Here is a 26423-nt window from a genome sequence, read left to right as displayed (position 1 = left end):
CTCAAATAAGTAGCATGAAATACACACGTCAACAGAGAGAAGACATTTGAAAGATGGGAAATGGAATTATAGAGTCGAAGAAGGAGAGAGAGAGAGAGAGAGAGAGAGAATGTGTAGTGTTAGGACCATAGACACAAATAAATATAGACTGGCCGATTAAAGAGTTTTATGAAACAAAAATTTGTGACTTGCAATTTTGTGTACTTTATTATACAGCATTTATGAGCAGTATAAAAGTTAATGTATTCATATCTATTTCAGCCATAACCTATATAAGTATTACATTATTTTCACTATTGTTTTTTTTTTATCTCTAAGAATGAAGATCATGCAATTTTTCAATAGATATACATGTTTTCAAGTTACATGAAGTTACTTCCTTTGGCCAGTCTATATTTATTTATGTCTATGGTTAGGACATGATTAGGAATTTGGCGCAAACAGTTATTTGTTTCATTAGAAACGGTTAAAGTTTTTTGACATAGCTACAGTGGAGCGACTGTTGAAAACAAGATTAGGATTCTAAGTGTAACGAAAGAAAACACTAATACTCTTGGCAGCTTTGGAGAAAGGTCGGTTTTAGCTTCTGGAGTAGATATTCAGATAATACGATATTCGACGGTTTCCCTTCATTACGCAGTAGACTATCTATTTATTATTATTATTATTATAGCTTTTATATAGCGCTACTTTCATGCTTATAGCATGCTCGGAGCGCTTTTGGTCCAATCTCATTTGTGGACCAGTGGGGGGAGGGGGTATCTAGGAGTTGGTTTTCCGTGCTGCCTTTAGGCGCTCAGTAAACACAACTCTGCCCGAGTCGGGTGTCGAACCTTGAGCCCCCTTCTAGGTAGCGCACTTGGCCTCTCGACCACGCTTCCCACATCTTTCATCGGTGTCAATTACAATTATATTGTTCGCCTTTCCTCTTATTCGATTGGGTCATTTGAGTGTTACCTCCCTTTAGACCTATCTGCGCAAGACACTGCGCGCAAGCGGCTAACAGTAGTCACCCTAGAGAGATGTAAGTAGGGTTACCAGACGTCAGGCAAAAGGAGTACATGACCTCTCTTTATGGGGCGTATCCTCCGCAGGATGGCATTGGTCTAAAATGTGAAACATGCCCGGTTTTCACTCCACTCTTTTCGGCTTTATTTCATTGTTCACTGGAGTTCAATCTTGTGGTTTAACTCTTTCTCTCCTAACTGACGATACCAGCGTTGATTCCACCAGAATGTGGTAAATAATTACGGAGAGAAAGTGTTAAGCCAACTCACTAGGAACTAGGAATGGTTCTTTTATTATTTTATTTTTTGTGGACAGTCTTCATTCATGTCCGAGATTTAGGTCTAAGCAACATGGGGTACAGGTACATCAACTGAGAACCACCGCCTTCTTTAATCTGTCTTTTTAGTGGCGTAGCAAGGGATTTGGGGGTCAGGGGGCTAGGCTTCTTTAGGGTGCCCCAGTACTTTGACATTCGACATCATGGCATGAGATAATGTACCTAATAAATATATATGTCTAATGTGTGGAATACATGCAACATGGCAACTAATTTACTTAACAACATGACTAGCAAGATAACATGACATTGGCTTAATGTTTAATGTACTGTGGATGACCTGGGGGGATTTTCAAATTTGGACCCCCCTCCCTCTCCCCACCCTAGCTAAGCTACTGTGTATTCTATATAAAAATAAATGATCGGTCACATCAAGTTCAACGCTTGCCCTGGGCTCTCTTTCGAGTCTGTAAATGAAAGGGCCTCTACACATGAAAATCAAGCTTTGAGCCGTGGGGACAGTCAACCCTGTAAGTCATGTCTGGTATCACAGGGTTTCCAATTTAGACTGTATTTAAAAAGAAAACATGGAAGAAAAAAAGTAAACAACCCCAGCCCCCCACCCACCCTCCACCTTCTTAGCTTTGTGACTTCCTGCAAGAATAATTACAAAATGCTTTTAAATTTTAATGTTAAAAGCTCTATTATATAAATACATTCATCTTTGACATTAGGATCAATAGGAGATTAAGTTAAGTTACAGTCTAAAGCTAAGTTAAGGCACTGAATTTATCCAAGAATTCTCTCAATTAGATGCTACAATATTCCCATATAATAGTCATTGGTTTAATCGCAATTGAAAACTACATATTACTAGAAAAGCATCGTTGGTAAAATATGTAATTAAGCTTAACCATATTTAAAACTGAAATGTAAAGTTAGAAGGTAAAGTATGTGGCAATATATATGATTCTACAAAATGAACTCTACAATAAATTTCCACCCTTGGCTCCCTGGTCGTGCGGTAGTCTCAATAGTCATAGGTTCATACTCTGCAATTTAACTCTATACCAAATAAAACATTTTCTGGTAACAAACAAAAAGTTATTTAAGCTTAATCAAAGCATGGTAATGAAATACTAATAAGCAGAATGAATAATTCCGTCGGAACGTGGACAATAATTACGGAGAGAAAGAGTTAAGGAATTCCATTGAGTGTTGCAGACCTGGTGTTGAAGTTGGATATATAGCAAAGGATGAGATTGAGAATAGCAGCGGAAATAGAGTTGAAACAACAAGGAATTGCGCGGTGGCCGAGTGGTAAAGCGCTTGTTTTCCGAACCAAGGGGGTCCCGGTGAAGACTGGGATTTTTACTTTCAGGATCCTTGGGCGCCTCTAAGTCCACCCAGCTCTTTATAACAACACCCGTAGAAAACAATAAAAACCCGAGGGGGGGGGACTTTTTAAAACTGAATTCACATCAAAACTTTGGTAGTCATAGCCTGTAAGAAAATGCGCAGGACACACACAAACACACCGATAAGTAAGACATAAATAAGGGTATCATTGCTAACAACTGCTGACAGCACCCTTAGGACGAAAGTCATGGAACAGATGATAATAACAATGAAGATATGTTTGATGTTTGACGTGTAAAAAAAAAAAAGAAAGTATAAAAAAATGAATTTACGTGTTTTTAATGTAATAGCATTGCCGTCTGGTGGACAAGGACACCATTCTTTTGTTCGTCATCGACGGCAGAGGTAACTCCAGACTTTATCCAAATATCCTTAATGGATTATCTCCTCACAACGGAAAGTAAAGCTTCCAAACGTTTTAGGTCCTCATTTCCGGTAGCTAAAAATAGAATGTCTTTTTTTTTTCCTTTTCTGTTATCCTCCGTAACACTTAACACAAAGATCAAACGTTTTCTACAGAAATCTGAACATAGTGTCGTTTGCTTGTATGTAGCTTGAGTATGTCACAGCCTAAATCTTTGACATGTCACAGCTTAGAAATAAGACGGTCACAACTCACAACTTATATTTCGCCGCTTTTAAAAAATAATAAGACGAACTAAGATTAGCTTATTATAATAATGAAGATGCTGGAACATTTCAAGATATTAAAACCATAATAATTAATTAATATAAGAGTTATGTTATTAAGGAGTCATATCTATGACGAAAGTCTATATAACACTAAATATCTTTAATGTTCAGTGGCGGGTTAGACATAAATTTGAGAATATTTATGTAGCATTTTATTTTAGTTTCTTTAAGACTCTCGAAGGGATAGCATTATTATATTGACGGGATCGACTGTGGCCCATTCTGTAATAAACATATTTATTGTGTTTGGACTTACTGGTTCAGTATTGACTTTTGGTGGTAATTTATGTTTATGTTCGTACTGAAATCTAATAACACCCAAACAGTACACTCAAGCACCTAGGGTTCTTATCAAGTTACTGTAGAAATAGGTGAACTTTAATTCACCCACGCTTACATCATTACAGTAAATATACTCTAAAATAATGGACACGAAACTTATTTAAATGTAAAAAAAAAAATCCAATTTAAGAAAATTAAAAAAAAAAGAATTAATTAAATAAAGCGAAGTTTTTTTCTTTAAGCCTAATTGAAATCCTATTTTATAGTATTGTAATTAATGTTAATTAGTTAAAGATTCGCTCTGATTATATTTTACCTTACGAAGGAAGATTCACAACATCTGTAACTGCTTTTGACATTTGTATAGAATGGTCTATTACTTTCAAGAGAAGTTAAAAGTAGTGGTGATTGTGTAACTTTTGTAAGTAATGGATAAACCTTAGAGGCGCGAGGCCCCTCGCTTTCCTTAAGGTTACCTTACATCGCCCCCATATTTCACAATATCGGTTTCTCTCCTATTTATTCAATGTTGATGTATTTTATTTGCGTAAATAATGTAAGATCTTAAACATCAACAACTAAACCAAGAGGAGATTGCTGTGTCTAAAATGTGTCGTGAATACCCCCAGCCATAACAAACATACCACATTTACGGAGGAATATTTGTCAGTACAAGGGTAAGAATGAAATAGTGTTTACTGAGATTGGCAAAACTCCAATTTAAAAAAAAATATTTATAGCCTCAATCGGGATTTTATATTGGACCAAACTAGGGCCGAAATATAGGTAGTCGTAATATCATCTTGGAAAGAGGGCGTTGCGTAGTGGCTGAGTGGTAAAGCGCTTGACTTCCGACCCGAAAGAGTCTTGGATACAATCTCTGTGAATTTAGGGATTTTTTAAAGTCCAACTAACTCTTATCTTATCTTATCTTATATAATACAGACGTTACTTCAAAAAAGAAGATGATTACGTCCTACGCGTAATGCATTCAGTCATGCATATTAACCAATGACTTAAATTCTGCCAAGTCACTGGTTTTCCTGGCTGGCTCAGGCAACCCATTCCATGCGTCTAAAAGGTAACTGACATTAGATGGGGAAAGCCAAGGCGGTTGGTCGTTGTGCTGGCCACAAGACACCATTGTTTATCGTGGTCCAGGGAACCAGGTGAACTTTTACATCCCCTGCCCCATAGATTGCACGGTTTAAACGGGGAAATGTAGTACTCATCTCGAAAACGTCTGTGCTAAATTAACCCCAGGTCTGCATCAATCCACAGTAGTATAAAAATCAAAACCATCAATTCCAAAATTATAGGGCGCCAAATCTTCGACGGTCCAGCGCCTTTAATACTTCCTCCGCTCCTAACCATCAAACACTTTGCTGTAGTGAGTTCGAGGTCTAAGATTGATGCGCCCCAGGAAAAGTCCCAAGTCAACAGTAAACGGAAAGCATAGCGGCCAATAAGTTCACTGAAAGTGTTACATCTCTGTCAGCGGTCCAATAAATAAAATAGCAGACTGACAGACAGATGTGGGAGACCATAAATTCTCAAACTTATAAGAAACCAATTGTATCAGTCTTCTTTAACTAAGTTATCCAACGCTTCAAAAGTTGGGTTTTCTGAAATATTAACGCATTGGCTCGCCTTTTTTTTATGGGTTTTTCATTTATATAAATGATTAAAATTTGATAAATATTTAAGTTTTAAGGCTCTTGAATAATGTGTGAAGAATATCCTAATTTAGTTCCTTGTCAGGACTTCTCTCAAGTATATTTGATCTTTGGTTAACTTCGGAATTGTCCTTTGGCTAACTTCGGAATTGTCCTTTGGCTATCTTCGGAATTGTCTTTTGGCTAACTTCGGAATTGTCCTTTGGCTATCTTCGGAATTGTCCTTTGGCTATCTTCGGAATTGTCCTTTGGCTAAATTCGGAATTGTCTTTTGGCTAACTTCGGAATTGTCCTTTTGCTATCTTCGGAATTGTCTTTTGGCTATCTTCGGCATTGTCCTTTGGCTAACTTCGGAATTGTCTTTTGGCTAACTTCGGAATTGTCCTTTGGCTAACTTCGGAATTGTCTTTAGAGTTGAGTCTTAGACGCTTGGAACTAGAGGCCTATGGAAGCTTTTACTGTTAGTTAAGTCAAAGACTCTTGGAACTCTAGGCCTATGGAAGCTTGTCTCCATCTGCCTGTCTGAACAAACTTCTGTCTGGGAAAGATCCAAGCAGATATACATTTTTACAACCTTATTACCGACGGCTCATATCCCAAGACGCTTGGGCTAGAAGAGAGGCCAAAGGCAGAGCATACCGGGGAAACTTCACCTTTTCATAGGTAAGGTCAAACATTTTATGTACTGCTATTGCACAAGCTAGCCAAAATGGAATATCTAGGTATTGCTATTGCACTAGCTAATCTAAATGAAATATTAGTGTAATGCTAGCTAGCCAATATAAAATGTCTTATATGTACTGCTAGCTAGCCAAAATATAATGTCTTATATGTACTGCTAGCTAGCCAAAATATTATGTCTTATATGTACTGCTAGCTAGCCAATATAAAATGTCTTATATGTACTGCTAGCTAGCCAAAATATAATGTCTTATATGTACTGCTAGCTAGCCAAAATATTATGTCTTATATGTACTGCTAGCTAGCCAAAATATAATGTCTTATATGTACTGCTATCTAGCTGTTGTCCTGAGAAGCAATTACAAATCATTTTAACAATTTTAGCTATAGCTTGGCATTTAACATCGAAGATACTGAACTTTGCAGTTCTTGTATTATCCTTGTATATCTGTTTATCTTATAAATCTAGAACCATCGATGTGCAGAAACGAATTTTCTATACACCATATCTTTTTAATAATATGAACAGATTATAGGTCTACCATGCCTGGACCCCATGGGAAGTATTCACGTGGCTTTGAAATAGTGTTTTAAAATAGTTAAACATTTTATGAATAAAAGATAGCCGGAAGTGGTCATTATTTAAAAAAAAAAAAATCAGATCTTGTTAGACTTCTTATACATCTGTAAATGTTGATAAAAAAAATGTATTATGTATTCTTCTTAAATGTGAGAGTATTGTGTAGCCAAAAAAGGCGATAAATGGCTTGGGTTTCCTATGTTTTGTATGATTTAGATATTATTTTAAAAAATTAGTCCAACTTCTTTGATTAGCGAAACAAATCTCTAGTTTTTAATTGCTTGTATTGTCTCATCTGCCTAACGGTCTACCTCTTCGCCACAGTGTTAATTAATCAACAATTAGATCTAGCATCCACCCAACCAGCTAGGATAATTCCAAGCGCAAGTAACTTGCAACATCTGTTGGTCAATGTAAATCAAAAAAACAAAGAACGGAAACGATGATACGGAACAATGTTTTTGTTTTGAATAAAACACAACACTGCAATCAATAGATACAAAAGATAATATTGATATCTCATTCGCCTCCTTATAACAAACCGATTAAGCTCAAAGAGTTGTGTATAAGCAAGCACAAAGCACTTAGCTCCTTAATGGAATATGGATATCAAACTATTTTTGACATAAAAGAAATAGACAATTTAGCACATTTGCTGTAAATAAGAAATGCCTCTTTTTTTTGTGAAGAACTGTCTAACGGCACACTCCAGTTCTGAACAAACATCTCTTGTACACACAAGTAGGCGCTTAATTAAAGGCTCCGCCCCGAACACGTGAAAACACGACAGGGGAAGGAACGAGAAAGGGGGAGTGAGAGAGAGAGAGAGAGGGAGAAGCTGAAACAGTGACACCCTCCGCCACACTGACTTTAACGGCATATGTTTGAAGTGGAAGATGAGGGTATAATACTTAGTTTTGCCCCCTCCATTTTTTGTTTAAGGACTAGACGTGGTAAGAAAGAGAGTTGGCAGAGAAAAAAGAACTGAGAAATTAAATGGAGACCAGCGTAGAAAGAGAAAGAGAGAGAGAGAGAGAGAGGAGAGAGGTCTGAGAGCCTCTTAGATGGAATGACAACTTCGGTCATTGATACACCACACTCGAAGTTGTTGTGGGACATTCATACACCACACTCGAAGATGTTGTGGGCTATACATACACCACACTCGAAGATGTTGTGGGCCAACATACACCACACTCGAAGATGTTGTGCGCCATACATGCACCACACTCGAAGATGTTGTGGGCCATACATACACCACACTCGAAGATGTTGTGGGCCAAACATACACCACACTCGAAGATGTTGTGGGCCATACATGCACCACACTCGAAGATGTTGTGGGTCATGCACCACACTCGAAGATGTTGTGAGATATTCATGCACCACACTCGAAGATGTTGTGGCCATTCATGCACCACACTCGAAGATGTTGTGGGCCATACATGCACCACACTCGAAGATGTTGTGGGCCATTCATGCACCACACTCGAAGATGTTATGGGCCATTCATGCACCACATTCGAAGATGTTGTTGGCCATACATGCACCACACTCGAAGATGTTGTGAGATATTCATGCACCACCCTCGAAGATGTTGTGGGCCATTCATGCGCTACACTTGAAGATGTGGGCCTATCACACACCACACTCGAAGATGTTGATGGCCATTCATGCACCACACTCGAAGATGTTGTGGGCCATTCATAGACCACCCTCGAAGATGTTGTGGGCCATTCATGCGCTACACTTGAAGAAGTGGGCTAAGTCGTGCTGTCCCGTCCCCGGCCCTTCTCCACCACCACTGTATCCCACAAACCCTTGTGTCTTGTCTACTCCCATCCGTACGACCTACCCCCCACTGGATACCACAATTATTATTATTTTCTTTTAGTTTCAACTCCAGGAATGTGAGTAAAGGAGAGAGAGAGAGAGAGAGGGGGGGGGGGGAGGGCGAGTGTTGTCATGGAAGCTACAAGTATTGATTTTTTTCTCCCGTAATGGTGACGTCATACTATTGTGAACTCTATGTCTTTATGACTCCAATCTCTCTCTCTCTTTCTCTCTCTCTCTTACTCTCACTCACTCACTGATTGTCTGTCTCTCTTCCTTGCTAAATGTCTTCGGCTTTCTTGGTCTCCCTTTCAAACATCTGATATAACAGTAGCAACATTACATCTACACACGAAAAGAAAATCTCTCTCTCTCTCTTTCCTTGTCTCTCTCTCTCTCTCTCTCACTCTTTCCTTGTCTCTCTCTCGCTCTCTCACTCTATCTCTCCATCGCGTATAATTGCCAAAGAGCAAACCAAAGGAGAGCGACTTTTCACTGTTTACTTTTTCTAGTCACCGAGAGATGTCAAAGTTCTAAATGTCACAGTTCCAGATGTCAAAGCTCTAGATGTCACAGATCTCGATGTCACAGGTCTAAATGATACAGTTCTAAATGTCCCACTTGTTGATCTCGCAGTTTTAGATGTCACGGCACCAAATGTCACAGTTATCAATGCTAGAACTCTAAATGTTTCAGTTCTAGACGCGTTCGTTCTAAAAGCTCTAGATGTAGCAGTTTTAAACGTCGCAATTTTAAATGTCATCGTTCTAGATTTTATAGCTATAGACGTCACAATTCTAAACGTCACAATTCTGGATGTCACAATTCTAAACGTCGTAATTCTGGATGTCACAATTCTAAACGTCAAACTTCTGGATGTCACAATTCTAAACGTCATAATTCTGGTTGTCACAATTCTAAACGTCATACTTCTGGATGTCACAATTCTAAACGTCATACTTCTGGATGTCACAATTCTAAACGTCACAATTCTGGATGTCACGATTTCCGCAATAGAAATTCATCGTGGCATTTTTCTCAACCCCAAAGCTCTAGATATCTAATTCACGTGTTTCAATGTCACTTTCTAAACACCATAAAAAATGTATGTTCTAGATGTCAAAGATCTAGATGTCATAATTCTAGATGTCACAATTCTAGATGTCACAACTCTAGATGTCACAATTCTAGATGTCACAGTTCTAGATGTTATTGTTCTAGATGTCACAGCTCTATATGTCCAAGTCCTAGATGTCACAGTTCTAGATGTCATAGTTTTAGAAGTCACAGTTCTAGATGTCAAAATTCTAGACGTCATAGTCTTAGATGCCACAGTCTTAGATGCCACATTCTTAGATGTCACACTTCTAGTTGTCGCAGTTCCAGATGGCACAGTTCTAAACGACACTATGTGTTCCTATTAACTGACGGAATACATATACATGCACCGGGGAGTGGCGAATAGGTGGCCGAGATAGAAGCGCGTGAATACTTAACTGCGGGGACTTAAGATTTAATTGACTTGAGAGATATTTTAGGAAACATTTAACATCTAGCGATTTACTTTACAGTTTTTTTAGTTCTACTCTGATATTAAAAGCCTGTAGATATTCCTGATAAAAATTGATGTTTATGTTTTTCATAAGAGAAGAGCTCAAACTTTTATTAAAACCGGTGTGTGAGTTACTAACCACGCCTACAAGAATGGTCGGGTTAACTGAATGGAACTGCATCTCACCTATCCATGCCTCAAAAACTAGGACAGTACACAGAAGACATGCAAAACAAAAGAAACTGAACCACTTGCACACGATTTGCTCCAGAACAATACTGGTTGTTTGAAGGCAAGAAGAAATTACCTGACACTGAAATCCTCCGAAGCGCGGGCCTGCAAAGCTTTCTCACAATTCTGTTGCAGTCTTTATTGCAATGGGCAGGCCACGTCTGCTGAATTAAAATCTTCCACATCTCTAAAAGGCTCCTTTATTGTCAACTAAAGGGAGGGAAGCGGTCACAAGATTGACAAAGAAAACGTTACATGGGCACCTCTAAGCGTCTCCAAAAGCCCTCAGCATTGATCTTGTCACCTGGGAGAAGGAAGCACATGATAGAGCATCATGGCGTCCCTCTGTGGAAATAGGCGCTAAAATTGCAGAGGACAAGTAAACAGCGCTGGCAGAAGAAAAGCGCCAGAGAAAAAAAAGCAAAGCAAATGACACTAGCTCAAGCTGGAAGAACCTGCCTAGTGTGCAGCCGAACATTCCGAGATCACACAGGTCTCATCACAGGAGGAGGCACACAACCCTAGTGCAAAGCCCGCATCTACTGGATGACGAAAGTGGCCACCATGGAACCACGAACTATACTCAAGGGGGCTCCATTTCACAAACTGGTCAGAGTTTTAGCAAGACTAAATACAGTCCTGACAACACACAACATAGAGCATCAATACACAACGACCTGGCGATAAGAGTTTGTTCAAGTCTTCTCCTTAATGGTATTCAGGGGCGGCCTTAGCAGTGGGTTGGTGTTTCGGTTGAATGTTAAAAACGTGGGGAGGGGTGGGGAGGAAGAGGTGTCTAACCCAAATATCATGTTAGGAGAAAATTACTTGGTTTAGATGAGGTAAGAACTGCTTCCGATTAAAAAAAATCTTCCTCAATGCCCTAATAAAATAAAACGGGTTGCCTGAATCAGCCAGGAAAACCAATGACTAATCTAATTAACAATGACTAGAAAAAACATATGGAATCCTGGTGAAGACTGGGATTTTAAATTTTGGGATCTTTGAGCGCCTCTGAGCCCACCCAGCTCTAATGGGTACCTGACAATAGTTGGGGAAAGAGTGAAGGCGGTTGGTCGTTGTACTGGCCACATGACACCCTCATTAACCGTGGGCCATAGAAACAGATGGCCTTTACATCATCGGCCCTATAGATCGAAAGGTCTGAAAAGTGGAACTTTACTTTTTAATAAGATAAGATATAACAAGATAAAATCCACTACCCCGTATTTTAGTATTCACTGGATAGGCTTAGAACGTTAGACTGAGAGTGTCAGATAACCAGCAGCATTGTTTATTGACTGAAAGAGACAAAATACTAACTCTATCGCTTGGACCTCTCAGGCGCCGGTCCTTAGGAGGTCACCTCTGTTTGCCACCCCCCTAAGACCGCTTTGTAAGAGGCTTTGTAATAAAATGAAAAAGTTCCCTAACTTGTAAAAAAAAAACAAAAAAAAAAACAATACTTAAAAAACACAAAACTTATCTAAGGGGAATAACTCCACACTTACTTTATATATTATATATACGTTATTATTAATTAATTGACTAATTGGTTGGCATTTTAATGGATTCATTTTTTGTTAGGTAGCATAAATAATTGTGGAAAGTTTCATAAATTCATCTTTATCCGAGAATGGGTTTAAGAGAAATAACGTGTACAATTATGTAAGGGGGTAAAATTCCAAATGCTAAAGGAATTAATTTCTCTTGTTGGTAGAAAAAAAAATCAATTAATTACCAGTAATTAATGGACTAATTGGTTAATTTGTGTATTCACATACTGTCTACGGCACTAAATAATTGTACAATATTTCAACTTGATCCGACAAAGTGTGTGTGAGAAATAACGTGACAGACAGACAGACTGACAGAGTTTGATATAAGCTTTGTAAAATAGCTAAAAGATGCCGATGCTTCCTATTGATAAAGCGCTCAATATTTCGGAAAGTCAACTTTGCTCTTTTAAAATATTCTACATGATAAATTATTCATCTGTCCATTTTGGAACGTCAAACATGTTTTAAATGCTTTGAATCAATTAACCGGTCAAATTTTGTAGATCTTAACATTATCAAAATGAAACAAAGTCCTAAAAATAGATAAGAAAAAAAAATGATTTTAAAAAATGCACTTGGAAAAACCGCAACGGAACAAGAAATAATTTCTTTGAATAAAGGGGAAATAACTTCACGCAGACGACTGCGTCAATAGTGGAGTTTTGTTATTACAGTAGGCGGGAAGTGAGACCATGTTGAACTCAGATTTATATTGTCATTTCTTTGGTCGGGGAAATTGGAACTGGTAGGCTTTTCCCGTCCAAGCTACTGGGCGATGCTTCGTTCCGCCCCTCTTCTCCCAGGCCGTGCAGCGTTCTAGCTATGTGCTTGCATCGATAAGTGGCCGGCGTAGACACTCAATTTTTTTTCTTTTGTATTTTTTATCGAAGACTTGTAGGAGATGAAAGGGTGTGCCTTGGTGAATAGTGGGAACTGCTGTCAGAGAAACACCAGTTTAAATTACCAGTTGGGTTTCGGGCGTATACTGATGGATTCTTTGCTAACCCATTTTTCACAATTACTGCTTCAAAATGGCCCAAAACAAACCCGGGCAATTCTTCTCGCCCTCAACGTGGCGCTCGGGTGAAAGCGAATGCTAGAGAAGACGTTTGGGCCGATTGGGAATTGAAAGAGAACTCTCTTTGGGGTGCCTAACCCTAAGGTCCGAGTGCTTTGCGCTGGCGGGAATGGAACAAGGCCCCAACAAGACATGTCACTCCACACATCGTTTCTCAAGGGGTCGATTTTATGTCGGAAACCTGCTGACTACCTAGCAAGGAGACATGAGCTCAAGCCCCGCCCCTTGCTGAGCGCCAAAAGACATAACTGAAGCTGCCTCTCACATTAGCATCCCATCCCCCCAACTGGCCCCACATCGGCCTCCCATCCCCCCAACTGGCCACACATTGGCCTCCAATCCCCCCAACTGGCCCCACACTGGTCTCCCATCCGCCCCCCCAACTGGCCCCACATTAGCATCCCATCCCCCCAACTGGCCCGGTTATAAACATTAAAAAATAGCGCTACACAAAAAACAATGTTAAAAATTTGAGAATGTTGCATAAGTTTTATATTTCTATGTCTCTGTCTCTTTGTTATGACAAATCTGTGTGTGTTAGAAATATTTTTACCAATCGTTTTTGTTTAGCTTTTAGCTTTCTGAATGCGCTATGATCCCATCACTTGTCTGGACCACTTGGGAAAGGGGGAGGGAAGAAGGGGGGTATCTTGGTGAATGTTTACATGATCGTTTTTAAAATGCATACACAAACGTGTCACGCAGTGTTCAAGATTCCTCAAGGGAACTAATTCAACTTATACCACCACACCTGTCAATTACGATTTCTTCCCCTTGTTCAGAATACCAAACAAAATGATTAATTCCCAGTAGTTAATTAACTGATTGGTTTACTTTTTAAATTGATTCTTGTGTTCTCAGGTAAAAGAAATAACTGCGCAAAATTTCAGCTTAATTTGAGATTGGGTGTTGGAGAAATAACGCGTACAAACTTTTTACCAAACAGACAGAGTTGATATAAGCTCTGTAAAAAAACAACCACTTATGTTTATCCAACTCACTCTTTTAAATTGCATATGTAAGCAAATCAATAATAATTAAAAGCTAACAAAAAAACAACAACAAAAAAATAAAACACAACCAGGTGTTGGCAGGTGAGCATCCATATAGATGTAAATAAAAATAGATTTCTAAGGAGTTCTCGTTTCGATATTTACTCTCTTGAAATATTGCTTATGGCTACCCGCCCCCATACATACAGAGCTAACCTACATACACACAGCACAAACAACCACACCTAATTCTTTCTCTCTCTCTAAACATCAACACACACCCACTCACTCCCACAAACTCCCCACACACCCACACACACACACACTTCCTCACAATACAACACCAACCCACATGCACACACACGCAGACACTCCCACACATTCACCCCACACACACTAACACTCCCACACACTACCGCACACATCTGCTAATTTTAAAGAACTCAAGCATTCATCATGATCACCACGGTAACCCTCCACGCGTCTCACACAGGCAACGCCGATGACAATCAGATTTGTTTTGTTTCCACAATCTTCTCGTGCGACACTCAACGTCTTCAGTCGTCGACACAGGGGCAACTGGTCGAAAAGATGAGTCTCCACATTCCGACACAGGGGCAACTGGTCGAAAAGATGAAACTCAACATTGCAACACATGGGCAACTGGTCGAAAAGATGAGTCTCCACATTCCGACACAGGGGCAACTGGTCGAAAAGATGAGTCTCCACATTCCGACACAGGGGCAACTGGTCGAAAAGATGAGACTGAACATTGCAACACATGGGCAACTGGTCGAAAAGATGAGTCTCCACATTCCGACACAGGGGCATCTGGTCGAAAAGATGAGTCTCCACATTCCGACACAGGGGCAACTGGTCGAAAAGATGAGTCTCCACATTCCGACACAGGGGCAACTGGTCGAAAAGATGAGTCTCCACATTCCGACACAGGGGCAACTGGTCGAAAAGATAAGACTGAACATTGCAACACATGGGCAACTGGTCGAAAAGATGAGACTCTACATTACCCCACAGGGGCAACTGGTCGAAAAGATGAAACTCAACATTGCAACACATGGGCATCTAATCGAAAAGATGAGTCTCCACATTCCCCCACAGGGGCAACTGGTCGAAAAGATGAGACTCAGAGACTCAACATTACAACAAGGGGCAACAGTCAAAAAGACGAGACTCAACATTGCGACTCAGGGGCAACTGGTTAAAAAGATATGACTCAGCATTGCGACAAAGAAGCAAATAATTAGAAAGAATAGACTCCACATTGTGACACTAGGGGCAGCTAGTTAAAAGTATGCTTTCTTTTAAACATTAAATGTTCATATTCAGAGAGTCTCACTTCAGATGAAAACTTCTTTTTTTTTTCACTCCTTTTCTCAGAAGTTAACAAGGCCATTCAGGACTCGGTATCAACACGTCAAAGGCGGGACACTCAAAGGCTAAGAGTGAATTGCGTCTCCGGTGGCGAACCGATAACCGAAAATTGGTGAGGGCCAGTGACGAAATGTGAGAAGAAAGAAGAGGAACAAAAATTCCCATTTGCCAGACATTGACTCATTCCATAGTAAAGAGATGGGGGGAGAGAGAGAGAGAGAGAGAGAGAGAGAGAGAGAGAGGGAGAGAAGAACAAAAAAAGAAATGGGAAGGGGAGAGCAAGTCTTGTCAGCGTGAACCTTTTTTTTCCACAAACAGGAACGCCGAGGCATTAGAGACCCAGCATAGGGGCCTCTTTTGGCTCATAGTTCTGCTAGGCTCTTAGCTTCTTGTTGGTTGTTTGCTGTATCCGATATCGTTGATTGAGTTGATTGAACACGAGATAAAACAAGGTTACAAAGATAGTTTGTGTGGAAACACAAACTCGAAATCGGCCCCCCGAAGTGGTCCACCCAGGCAGGTAAAAAGGCAGGTTTCAATATTTTCAGAAAGAATATGAGAATGAAATTCTATCAAAGGCAAATGACAGAGAAGAATGGAGAAAGAAGGTTGACAGATCCTGTGTGATGCCCCAAAGGTCCAGCAGGCCAAAGGATAGATGAAAGTGGAGAAGACGTTCTATGTGTACCTGGCCTAACTAATGTATGTAATGATTATCTAATTGATCTAATTGTTCTGTAAAGGGTCAATCTCATATTCAAAGCCTCAGTAAATAAAAAAAAAAAATTACCGTAAAAATTCATCCCTTTCTTCATTTCAGAGTATTCGATAGGTTGGGCCTAACTAATGTATGTAATGATTATCTAATTGATCTAATTGTTCTGTAAAGGGTCAATCTCATATTCAAAGCCTCAGTAAATAAAAAAAAAATGTCCGTAAAAATTCATCCCTTTCTTCATTTCTGAGTATTCACAGGTACTAGCATACTGTTGTAAATGTGGTAATTTGAAAACCACTTATTAATTGTTGTTTTAAATTATGTTCCACTTATATGCATATTAAATAGATTTTTTCTATTTAAAAATAAAAGTAAACAATTTTTTTTTAAATGTAGTAGTTAATATGACAGATATCTTATTTAACTTAGCAATAAAATTGTTAAAAAATAGATTTTTACAAAAAAAATCTAAAACCGTTTGCATAAATGTGTTAAAAATATGGTACATAGTCATCACCCTTACTAAATAGCCTCCCGTGTTTGTTACTATTAATAGTGAATAGTTGTAAACATGGCGTATTTTTATGAAAAAAATGATTGCAAGTTGATTTAAAAAAAAAAAAATTTCGCTCTCAGAAAAAAAAGTAGCCGTTCCATCAGAACTTTGAATGGTCTAAAATATCATGATGTCGGATTTTCAAATGACCTGATCTTAAAGCGTGGGAAGCTAAGTTTGACTTGGCTACCTATGAAAGGGGCTCGAGGTTCGACACCCGACTCGAGCAGAGTTGTGTTTACTGAGTGCCTAAAGGCAGCACGGAAAACCTTCTCCCAGATACCCCCTCCCCCCACTTAGAAGAATATAAAAAGATATAAATATTATTATTATTAAAGCCTACTGACTCGCTGAAGCACAATGATTCAAAAAGAATAATGAAGCAAATTACTGAATGTCCCTGTCTCAATGTCTATAAGCCTATTGACTAAATGACTGAAAGTCCATGACTTGATGACTCGATAACACAAAGCAGATTGACTCAATGACTCAGAGACCAAAGTTAAATGAATCAATGACTCAAAATGACAATGATTCAGACCCCATTGACTCAGTGACTCAAAATCCGACTACTTGATGACGTTATAATACAAAGCCGACTGAATCAAAGATTCGGAGGCCAATGACTCAAAGTTCAATGACTCAATAACTCCTAACCGATGCTTAATAGTTCAATGATTCGATGACTACATAATTCAGCGTCAGTAACAATGACTCAGAGCTCAATGACTCAATGAGTCGTCTTGCAATAATGAACAAAATAAACAAGAAATAATAAAAAAGCCATCGTCAAATAAACAATCAAAATTTAAAAAAAATACTTTAAAAAAAAAAAAAAAAAGCTTATATAAGAACTACACATTAACTGCCAGTATATTTCCCTTGTTCTATACAAAATAAAATTAATTATTTACCACTAATTAACTAACTAATTGTTAATTGGTTGTTGTCATTGACGATGAATAATTGTGCAAAGTTTCAACTTAATCCAAGAACGGAAAGAGGGAAATAATAAAAATTGATAAAGAATTCTGACAGACAGACAGACAGACAGAGAGTTAATACAAGCCTTGTAGAAAGAAGTAAAGTATTTATCTACTTTCAGACCTTGTGACCTTTGGGGCAGATGAAGACGTTTATAAGATAACGAGAGAGTGTGAGAGAGAGACAGAGAGAGAGAGAGACAGTGAGATAGAGAGAGAGACAGAGAGAGAGACAGTGAGACAGAGAGAGAGAGAGACAGTGAGACAGAGAGAGAGACAGTGAGATAGAGAGAGAGAGACAGTGAGACAGAGAGAGAGAGAGAGAGAGACAGTGAGACAGAGAGAGAGAGACAGTGAGACAGAGAGAGAGACAGTGAGACAGAGAGAGAGAGAGAGACAGTGAGATAAAGAGAGAGAGAGAACGGGAGAGTAAAGTAGGGAGAGAAAAGGAGAAAGAGAGAGTTAAAGAGAGAGAAAGAAATAAGTTAGGATCAAGACTAAAAGAGAAAGAGAGATGAAGATAGAAAGAGAATTTAGGGGAGAGGGACAGAGTTAACTAGACAGGGAAAGAGTTAAAATTGATAGAATTGAAAGAGAGTAATATAGTTTAGAAAAAAAGAGAGAGAAAGAGTTAAAGGGAGAGACAGAGAGGGACAGAGCTAAAGGGGGGAATAAAAGGGAGAGTCAGAGCGAGAGAAAGTAATGAAAAAGCCAAAACAAAAACAATAGAATTTCGCTGATAGGATTTGGGAGACCGGATCGATAAATAAGGAATCCAAGAGAGAGAGAGACAGAGAGACAGAGAGATTGACACTGTTGTTTACCCAAGAAAGATGTATAACAAGTTGGTTGTTTGAAAACATTTCAACAAAAAGATTACAAAGTAAAACACACACACACACACGCGCGAACATGCACACACGCACGCTCGCACCACAGCACAAACACAGAAGCAGAGAGAGAAGCAGCCAGTTAAAACAAAATCCCAACAAATAACAATGTTGCTTTCTTACTGAGTGACAAACAGAAGAGTAGAGTAAAAGAGGGAGAACGAGGGAGAGAATAAGAGGGAGAACGAGGGAGAGAATAAGAGAGAGAACAAGGGAGTGTAGAGGCACAATTGGGATTAACGGAGTTAAGGAGGCCTTCGGGAGATTAAGAGAAAGAAAGAGAAAGACCCAGAGAGAGAAAGAGAAAGAGAGAGAGAGAGAGAAGAAAGATGTCTAAAGGCTCAGCAAGAGGGTTATCTTTGTAATTCTTCAAAAATACATTTAATAAATTTAAATATCAATAATCATGCAACAAAACTGAGTGATTTAATAAAACTGAATGATTCAATAAAACTGAGTGATTCAATAAAACTGAGTGATTCAATAAAACTGAATGGTTCAATAAAACTGAGTGATTCAATAAAACTGAGTGATTTAATAAAACTGATTGATGCAATAAAACTGAGTGATTTAATAAAACTGATTGATATAAGGAAACTGAGTGATTCAAGAACAATGAGGGATTAAAATAAACACAAAAACTGAGAGATTAAAGAACACTGAGTGATTCAACAAAACTGAGTGATTCAACAAAACTGAGAGATTAAAGAAAACTGAGTGATTCAAGAAAACTGAGTGATTCAAGAAAACTGAGTGATTCAAGAAAACTGAATGATTCAATAAAACTGAGTGATTTAATAAAACTGAATGATTCAATAAAACTGAGTGATTTAATAAAACTGAATGATTCAATAAAACTGAGTGATTTAATAAAACTGATTGATATAAGGAAACTGAGTGATTCAAGAACAATGAGGGATTAAAATAAACACAAAAACTGAGAGATTAAAGAACACTGAGTGATTCAACAAAACTGAGTGATTCAACAAAACTGAGAGATTAAAGAAAACTGAGTGATTCAAGAAAACTGAGTGATTCAAGAAAACTGAGTGATTCAAGAAAACTGAGTGATTCAAGAACAACGAGGGATTAAAAAAAACTGAGTGATTCAAGAACATCGAGTTATTTAAGAGCGACGAGTGCTACAACAAATACAAGAACAAAAGGCGAATCTAGGAGACTGATGGATTCAAGAACTCTGGATGATTTAGTTACAAAGTGACCATAAAGACATAAGTATATCAACATAGTAGATACGTGAAAACAATGCCATCATCCACAAGGTAAGATTCACAAGTAAACAGCCTCTCATCGGAAGAAATGCTTAAGACTAATGATACCCATCGCTTCGACCCGAGGGCTATATCTCGTCCCCCCCCCCAGTGCTAAGCTAGTTCAGAAAGATAGGTTGTATTGGTTTGCACAATTTTTGCTGTGACGCGGCCAGTAACATCCATCCATCCATCCCAGTGGCGATACAGCCCATGGAGGGCTCTGGCCTGCTTTAACACATCCTTCCATTCAGATCTCTCCTGGGCCTTTCGTCTCCACGCCCTAACCCCAAGCTGCTTCAGATCTGCTTCCACGTCATCTATCCATCGCATTCGGGGTCTGCCTTTGGGTCGCCTGCCTTTTGGTTTTTGCCTGTATACGATTTTCGCCCCTCCGTTGTCTCACATTCTTTCAAGGTGACCTGCCCAACGTAGTCTGTTCTTTTTTTATTTCGTTCACTATTGGTGGGTCTTCATACAATTGATATATCTCATCGGCCAGTAACATGCCCCTTTGAAATTTTATTCGTCACCAACTCGAAAAGAAATTAGACACCTCTGTGTTAGAGCGGATCTAAACTTCTAATCCTATCAAGGGAAATGGAACTAAAAAAACAAGAAAAAAAAAATAATTAAAAAAATACTTTTTAGAAAAAAAACAACAAAGCTTATCTCAAGGGGAACAACTCTGTCCTTAAAACTATATCTGCCGATAATGTACCACTTATTTCCCTCAATCGTTATCAAACAAAAAATTAATTACCAATAATTAGTTGACTAATTGAGTATTTTTGTTTATTGATTCTTGTTTTGTTAGTCAAAATAAACTATTGTTTGAAGTATCAACTTGATCAGAGAATGCGCGAGGGAGAAATAGGGGGTTAATTTAAGGAGATTAAACCCAACAAACTTAGACATTGCCTATTTGTGAATACCGGGGTATTATATTTTCTTGTTGCTATTAAACAAAATAATTAATTACCAGTCTACTTTGTTTTTGTTATTGATTCATGTCTTGTCTAAATCAATGAATAATTGTGCGAAGTTTCAACTTGATCCGAGAATGTATGTTGGGAGAAATAACGTGTACACACATTTCACCAGACAGACAGACAGACAGACAGACAGACAGACAGACAGACAGTGAGTTGTTATAAGCTGCGTCGAAACATTAAACGACAACCGCCTACAAAGAAAGGTCAAATTAGAAATGTCTCTGTAGATTTAGAAGACGATCCTTAATATTTTTTATTTTTTTTGCAGAATGATGGATATTTAAAAATCGAACGCAAGCATAGTTTAGCCTGACCCTACACCTAAGGGTCTGGGAATCCGCAGAAACATAACCAAAAAGAAATGCACATGCACTTATTTTTTTAAATTACTTGTCGTCTGTATTGACAGCATGTGTTAGAGACGCTGGCTTACACCATTATGATGCATTCTGTTCCGCTGGTTCTTTTTGTCATGACGAATAGGTTTGTTCCGAGTTTTATGTGTTCCTCGGTGACATTCCTTCTTGGCTTGATTCTTCCGTCTATCGCGCTAGGCGGGTATCGATTTCTTAATGAATCGATACTTGTGTGTGGTTTGAAAAACTTTGTTTTTCCTGAAGTTTTAACTTGATTTTAAAAATATGGTTTCGGGTATTGTGTTTGTTTCTGTGTTCGTATGTTTGTTTGTTTGTTTGTTTGTTTGTTTGTGGGATGTTTCTATTTTTAACTGTGTGTCACTAGACATTGGGTTTTATATTAAAATCGGTCTAAACAAAAGAAAATTGAAATTGATTAAATTTCAGAAATGGATTTGATAATTACAAAGATAACCCTCATGCAGCGCCTGTAGAAATCTCTCGTTTTCTCTCTTGTCTCTCTCTCTCTCTCTCTCTCTCTTTTTTTTTGCTTTCTTTCTTTCTTTATACCTGATCCGAAATGGGAGAAATAGCGTGTACAAAATTTGTACCAGAAAGGCAGACAGAGTGAGTTTATATTTAATAAGCTTTGTATAAATAAAAGACTAATTGGAATGTGGACCCATAAGTTTGGAGGGCTAAATTATAAATACTATAGTCAGCATTGTGACACAGAGAAATGAATGGTGGAGTTATTGAAGAGTCGACTACAGGGGAGCTCTTGTTGTTTGAAATGAGAAACTTCGTTCTAAAAAACTTGTGTCCCCTTCGTACTCCAAGTGTTACGCCGCTGGAATCCTACATGATGAAATTAACACTAAGGAGGGATAGCGGAAAATGGTGTCCGCTCTTAGCACTACGAAGGGGTAGCGGATCATGGAGTCCTCTCTTAGCAATATGGGGGGGGGGGTAATGGAGGGGTAGTGGATGATGGTGTTCGCTCTTAGCACTATGGAGGGGTAGCAGAGGATAGTGTCCGCTCTTAGCACTATGGGGGGTAAAGGAGGATGGTGTCCGCTCTTAGCACTATGGGGGCAGTGGAGGATGGTGTCCGACTTAGCACTATGGGGGTAGAGGAGGATGGTGTCCGCTCTTAGCTTTATGGGGAGTAACGGAGTATGGTGTCCGCTCTTAGCATTATGGAGGGGTAGCAGAGGATAGTGTCCGCTCTTAGCACTATGGGGGGTAAAAGAGGATGGTGTCCGCTCTTAGCACTATGGAGGGGTAGTGGATGGTGGTGTCCGCACTTAGAATATGGGGGCAGCGGAGGATGGTGTCCGCTCTTAGCACTATGGGGTAAAGGAGGATGGTGTCCGCTCTTAGCACTATGGGGAGTAGCTGAGTATGGTGTCCGCTCTTAGCATTATGGAGGGGTAGCAAAGGATAGTGTCCGCTCTTAACACTATGGAGAGGTAGCAGAAGATGGTGCCGCTCTTAGCACTACGGAGGAGTAGCGTGAAGGTGTCCACTTTTAGCACTACGAAGAAGGGATAGGAGGATGGCGTCCGCTCTTACAAGTATTTAAAGAGTAGAGAGATAGAGAAAAAAACAAAACAAATCTCAATGAAAAATGTAAAGGCAGGCAACTCTCCGTAGGTCACGTGCCGGCCTGAAGGAAATCAAGGGGAAGCCACTGCGCTACACGGGCGAAACAAAAGGCGGCGGGAGTGAGTGTGCGAAGGGTAGAGAAAGAGGAGTGGGGGGCAACGGCGAGGACGTGGCGGTCGAGGGATGTGGGGCGATATCTTAGCCCGGCGGCTCATGGCATCGTACTCCAGGTCGAAAATAGCTTCTTCAATTTCCTTTCGATTTGTGTTGGTTTTTTTTTTCTCTCCATTTTAAAAAGAAGTAAATTTAGTTGTAAAGAAAAAAAAAAGAAACGAGTTACAGTTTTTGTTTTTTTCGAGTCAAGAGTTGACATTTAGAGAAGTGAAGTTGTTGTTTTCCCCCTCTAGTTGTGCACAATACCAATATTTTAATATTGTGGTTTAAAATATAGACTGAGACAATAAACCATGGCTAAATAAAAAGTAAGATTCGGAGTATAGTTTTCACATAATACACAGATACGACTTTGAACACTTGACGAAATATTACAGAGGACTAGATCTAGAGACTTCTGCTATATAACATGTGCATATTAGTTTGAAGAAATACGGACAGACAGACAGGCAATTATATATATATATATATATATATATATATATATATATATATATATATATATATATATATATATATATAGATAGATAGATAGATAGATAGATAGATAGATAGATAGATAGATAGATATAGATATAGATATAGATATAGATAGATAGATAGATAGATAGATAGATAGATAGATAGATAGATAGATAGATAAAGTTTGAGTTTGAGTTTTGAGTTTAGGCACATCGGCACAAATTAGGCAAAGTCGTGCCCGTAATCCTTTAAAGATCACACTCCCTTTATATAACAAGGACTAAATTCTATACAGTTAAATCATTAAAAGCAAGGTCTATTCACAGTTAAAATAGTAAAGGTAGTAAAAATTTAATAATTTGGTAAAAATCTTATGCAAATATTATATGTTCACAATTACTAGATCAGATCTTCGTAGACAACCCCACTTCCCGGACAAAGCCCAGTACCTTCCCAGGGTCAACATAGATAGATAGATAGATAGATAGATAGATAGATAGATAGATAGATAGATAGATAGATAGATAGAATGATAGATTGATAGATGGATAGATTAAATAGATTAAATAGATTGATTAGATAGATAGATAGATAGATAGATAGATAGATAGATAGATAGATAGATAGATAGATAGATAGATTGATAGATTGATAGATAGATTGATTGATGAATTGATAAAAAGTTTTCTAGTGAATGATTCTCAGAGAAGCCATAGGAATATGAACAAGGGAACCATACAGTGTGTCGTGCAGGGTGACGGCTCTTACCTGAGGGAGCAGGCGTGCAAGGCTTCTGAAGTCTCCACCGGGGGCAGTTTGTCCACACCAAGATCAGCGCTGGCATAGCTATCAATACTCTCCATGCTGATGCTGCTGGCGCGACTACTGCTACTTCCGGTTTTCCGTGAGTTAGTCCGACGGAGAACCGTGAGTGACCCGGTACCTGTTGATAATGGATACGGGGTTTAATTCCAAAATGTTCATTAAGAAATCAAGGGCTATATTATAATATGATCCATAGAGCATTTATGGTTAGATATTAAACACTCTAATATTGAGTTAATTAACTATACAGAGGCTATTTGAGGAGCATGTCATTGGAAGCATTCATAGGTAGTCGAATGCTTATGGCTAACCCAACAACGTTACCGGACCCTAAAAAACTTGAATCTCAAAAAGTGTCAGAAAACCAGTCCAACTCCTGACCGAACTATTATTCAAGACAAAAGGCACAAAGGAAAGCAACTCGCCCCTAAATTAGTAAGCTTCCAAGAGAAGGGTAGCCTTGAATAGCTAACCAAAATTGAGAAGGCAAACTTTGAATCAAAACTTCTTCTGCCTTGCGGTTAAGAATAGACATGAGAAAGGCTTGGGTAGTCAACCCTGAGAAAAAAATCAGCAGCAGGGCGATCCTTAGGCAGATTTCAGAACACAGTGCTACACACTAGCAGAGACTGTGACGCCGCTGATCCCAAAACTGTATTAGCTCTTGCCGTTCCTTTGAGTTATCATCTGCGTGAAAGGAAGGAGGGGGAGAATGCTGGGTGTGCAACATCCTTCCAACCAAAGATATTGACCAGAGATTCATCTCATGAGAAGAGATGATCTACGGCAGCTCCGCGACTGAAGGTGCCCTTAATAGTATTTTACTCTACAAGTTGCTCTAGTCCTAAATCATCCAAACAAATTACGTTAGAAACAATGGCAAATTGAGTTGCTTAGTGTTACTTTTATATCAACTTTGAATTTAATATTTTGTTTTACTCCTAGATCTATCTAGTTCGTGCTAGAAGCGAGAGTTTCAACATATAACAACAACTGCCTGTTAGTGCTTCTGCTGCTTTGTTGTTGGCCTCCTCCAGCCGTAACGACTGTGATCATCTCGTAGAACAAGCGGGATGAAAGCCTGGGCATTGTTTATGGTCGCCCACAGTTTCCGCCTCTGATGTGACAAAAAAAAAAGGAATATCCTATATAGTTTGGGATCAGTAGCACTGCCGGTTCTGCCAGGCTATAGCACAGTGTGCCACAATCTGCTAAGGGTTACCAGCTCCTGATTATTCCTCGAGGTTGTCTCCACAAGCCTATCCCGTGTTTGGGTATAACCACAAGGCAGCGTTGGTTTGGATTCAGAGTTTTCCATCTCCTAGATTGGTAGCCAACCAAGGCTTACGAGCCATTCCTACCCAAAGCTTACTTTTTTAGGCACCAGTTGCTCGCCTAGCCCTTCTCCTGTCAGTGGTAACGGTTCCACCGGGCTCAATATATGAACCACTCGTGACGGCCAGGTTGTCAGAAGCTATTTCATCATGGAAAAGGCTTCAAGACAACCCTGAGGAAAAATCAGGAGCAGGCGACCCTAAGGCAGTTTGCAGCACCCAGTGCTACACCCTGGCAGAACCTGCGACGCCACTGACCCGAAAATGTATCGGCACTGCCGTTCCTTTGGATACATCAGCTGCCGAGATGGGGGGGGGGACTGATGCGTGGGAGGCATGCCCAGGCACTCACCTCATTTCCCTGAGATGATCCATAGTCGCGACTGAAGGAGGCCATAGAAGTAGTTCAGAGAGTCGACTGATTCGGTTTCTTCATAATTTCCTGACATTTGATAGGAGTCCACTCTAGCTTTTCTTATAAAATACAGACGTTACTTCAAAAAAGATGTTGATTACGTGCTACGCGTCATGCGTCAACCAATGATTTAAATTCTGCCAAGTCACTGGTTTTCCTGGCTGGCTCAGGCAACCCATTCCATGCTCTAATAGCACTAGGGAAGAAGGAGTATTGGAACATCTGATACCCAAACGGCTTCAATTCTTCTTTAAGTGACAACATTCAGCGATCGACTTTCATAACCGTAGGCTACATATCAATACTCTATTTATCTTTAACTTTAAAATAAATTTATGACAATTTACCTTTCTAGGCCCATTTAAACAAAAAAAAAAATGAGGCTAGAGTTTCATTTTTAAATTGTACTCTAATGCCAAACACTTATGCTTCCGGAATCTAATAATAGCTTTCCCAAATAGCGAATCTTTGATTAGACAATTACCTCTCGTGTGTCTTCTATAAATAACAATCCAGTGCGCAAATTAAAAAAAAATACTTTGAAGATTTTTAATCTATAACGGAGTGTAATAAATAGCTACAC

The 26423-nt window shown here is 39.1% G+C and overlaps 1 protein-coding gene across 5 annotated transcripts in view; it reads right to left on the bottom strand.

Moving 5' to 3' along the window:
* LOC106077092 (dual specificity calcium/calmodulin-dependent 3',5'-cyclic nucleotide phosphodiesterase 1C-like) overlaps window positions 1–26423 on the bottom strand; it is a 641611-nt gene that overhangs the window by 69378 nt on the left and 545810 nt on the right. For all 5 annotated transcript variants that reach the window (XM_056013481.1, XM_056013479.1, XM_056013480.1 and 2 more), the window contains one exon: window positions 24035–24209. In XM_056013481.1, coding sequence (XP_055869456.1) covers window positions 24035–24209 — 175 coding nt within the window. The remainder of the gene's footprint in view (window positions 1–24034; window positions 24210–26423) is intronic.

This window comes from Biomphalaria glabrata, chromosome 16 (assembly GCF_947242115.1).
Source record: "Biomphalaria glabrata chromosome 16, xgBioGlab47.1, whole genome shotgun sequence".
NCBI lineage: Eukaryota > Metazoa > Mollusca > Gastropoda > Planorbidae > Biomphalaria > Biomphalaria glabrata.
Note: the sequence above shows the minus strand (reverse complement) of the source record. Positions and strands in the feature narration are given on the sequence as shown.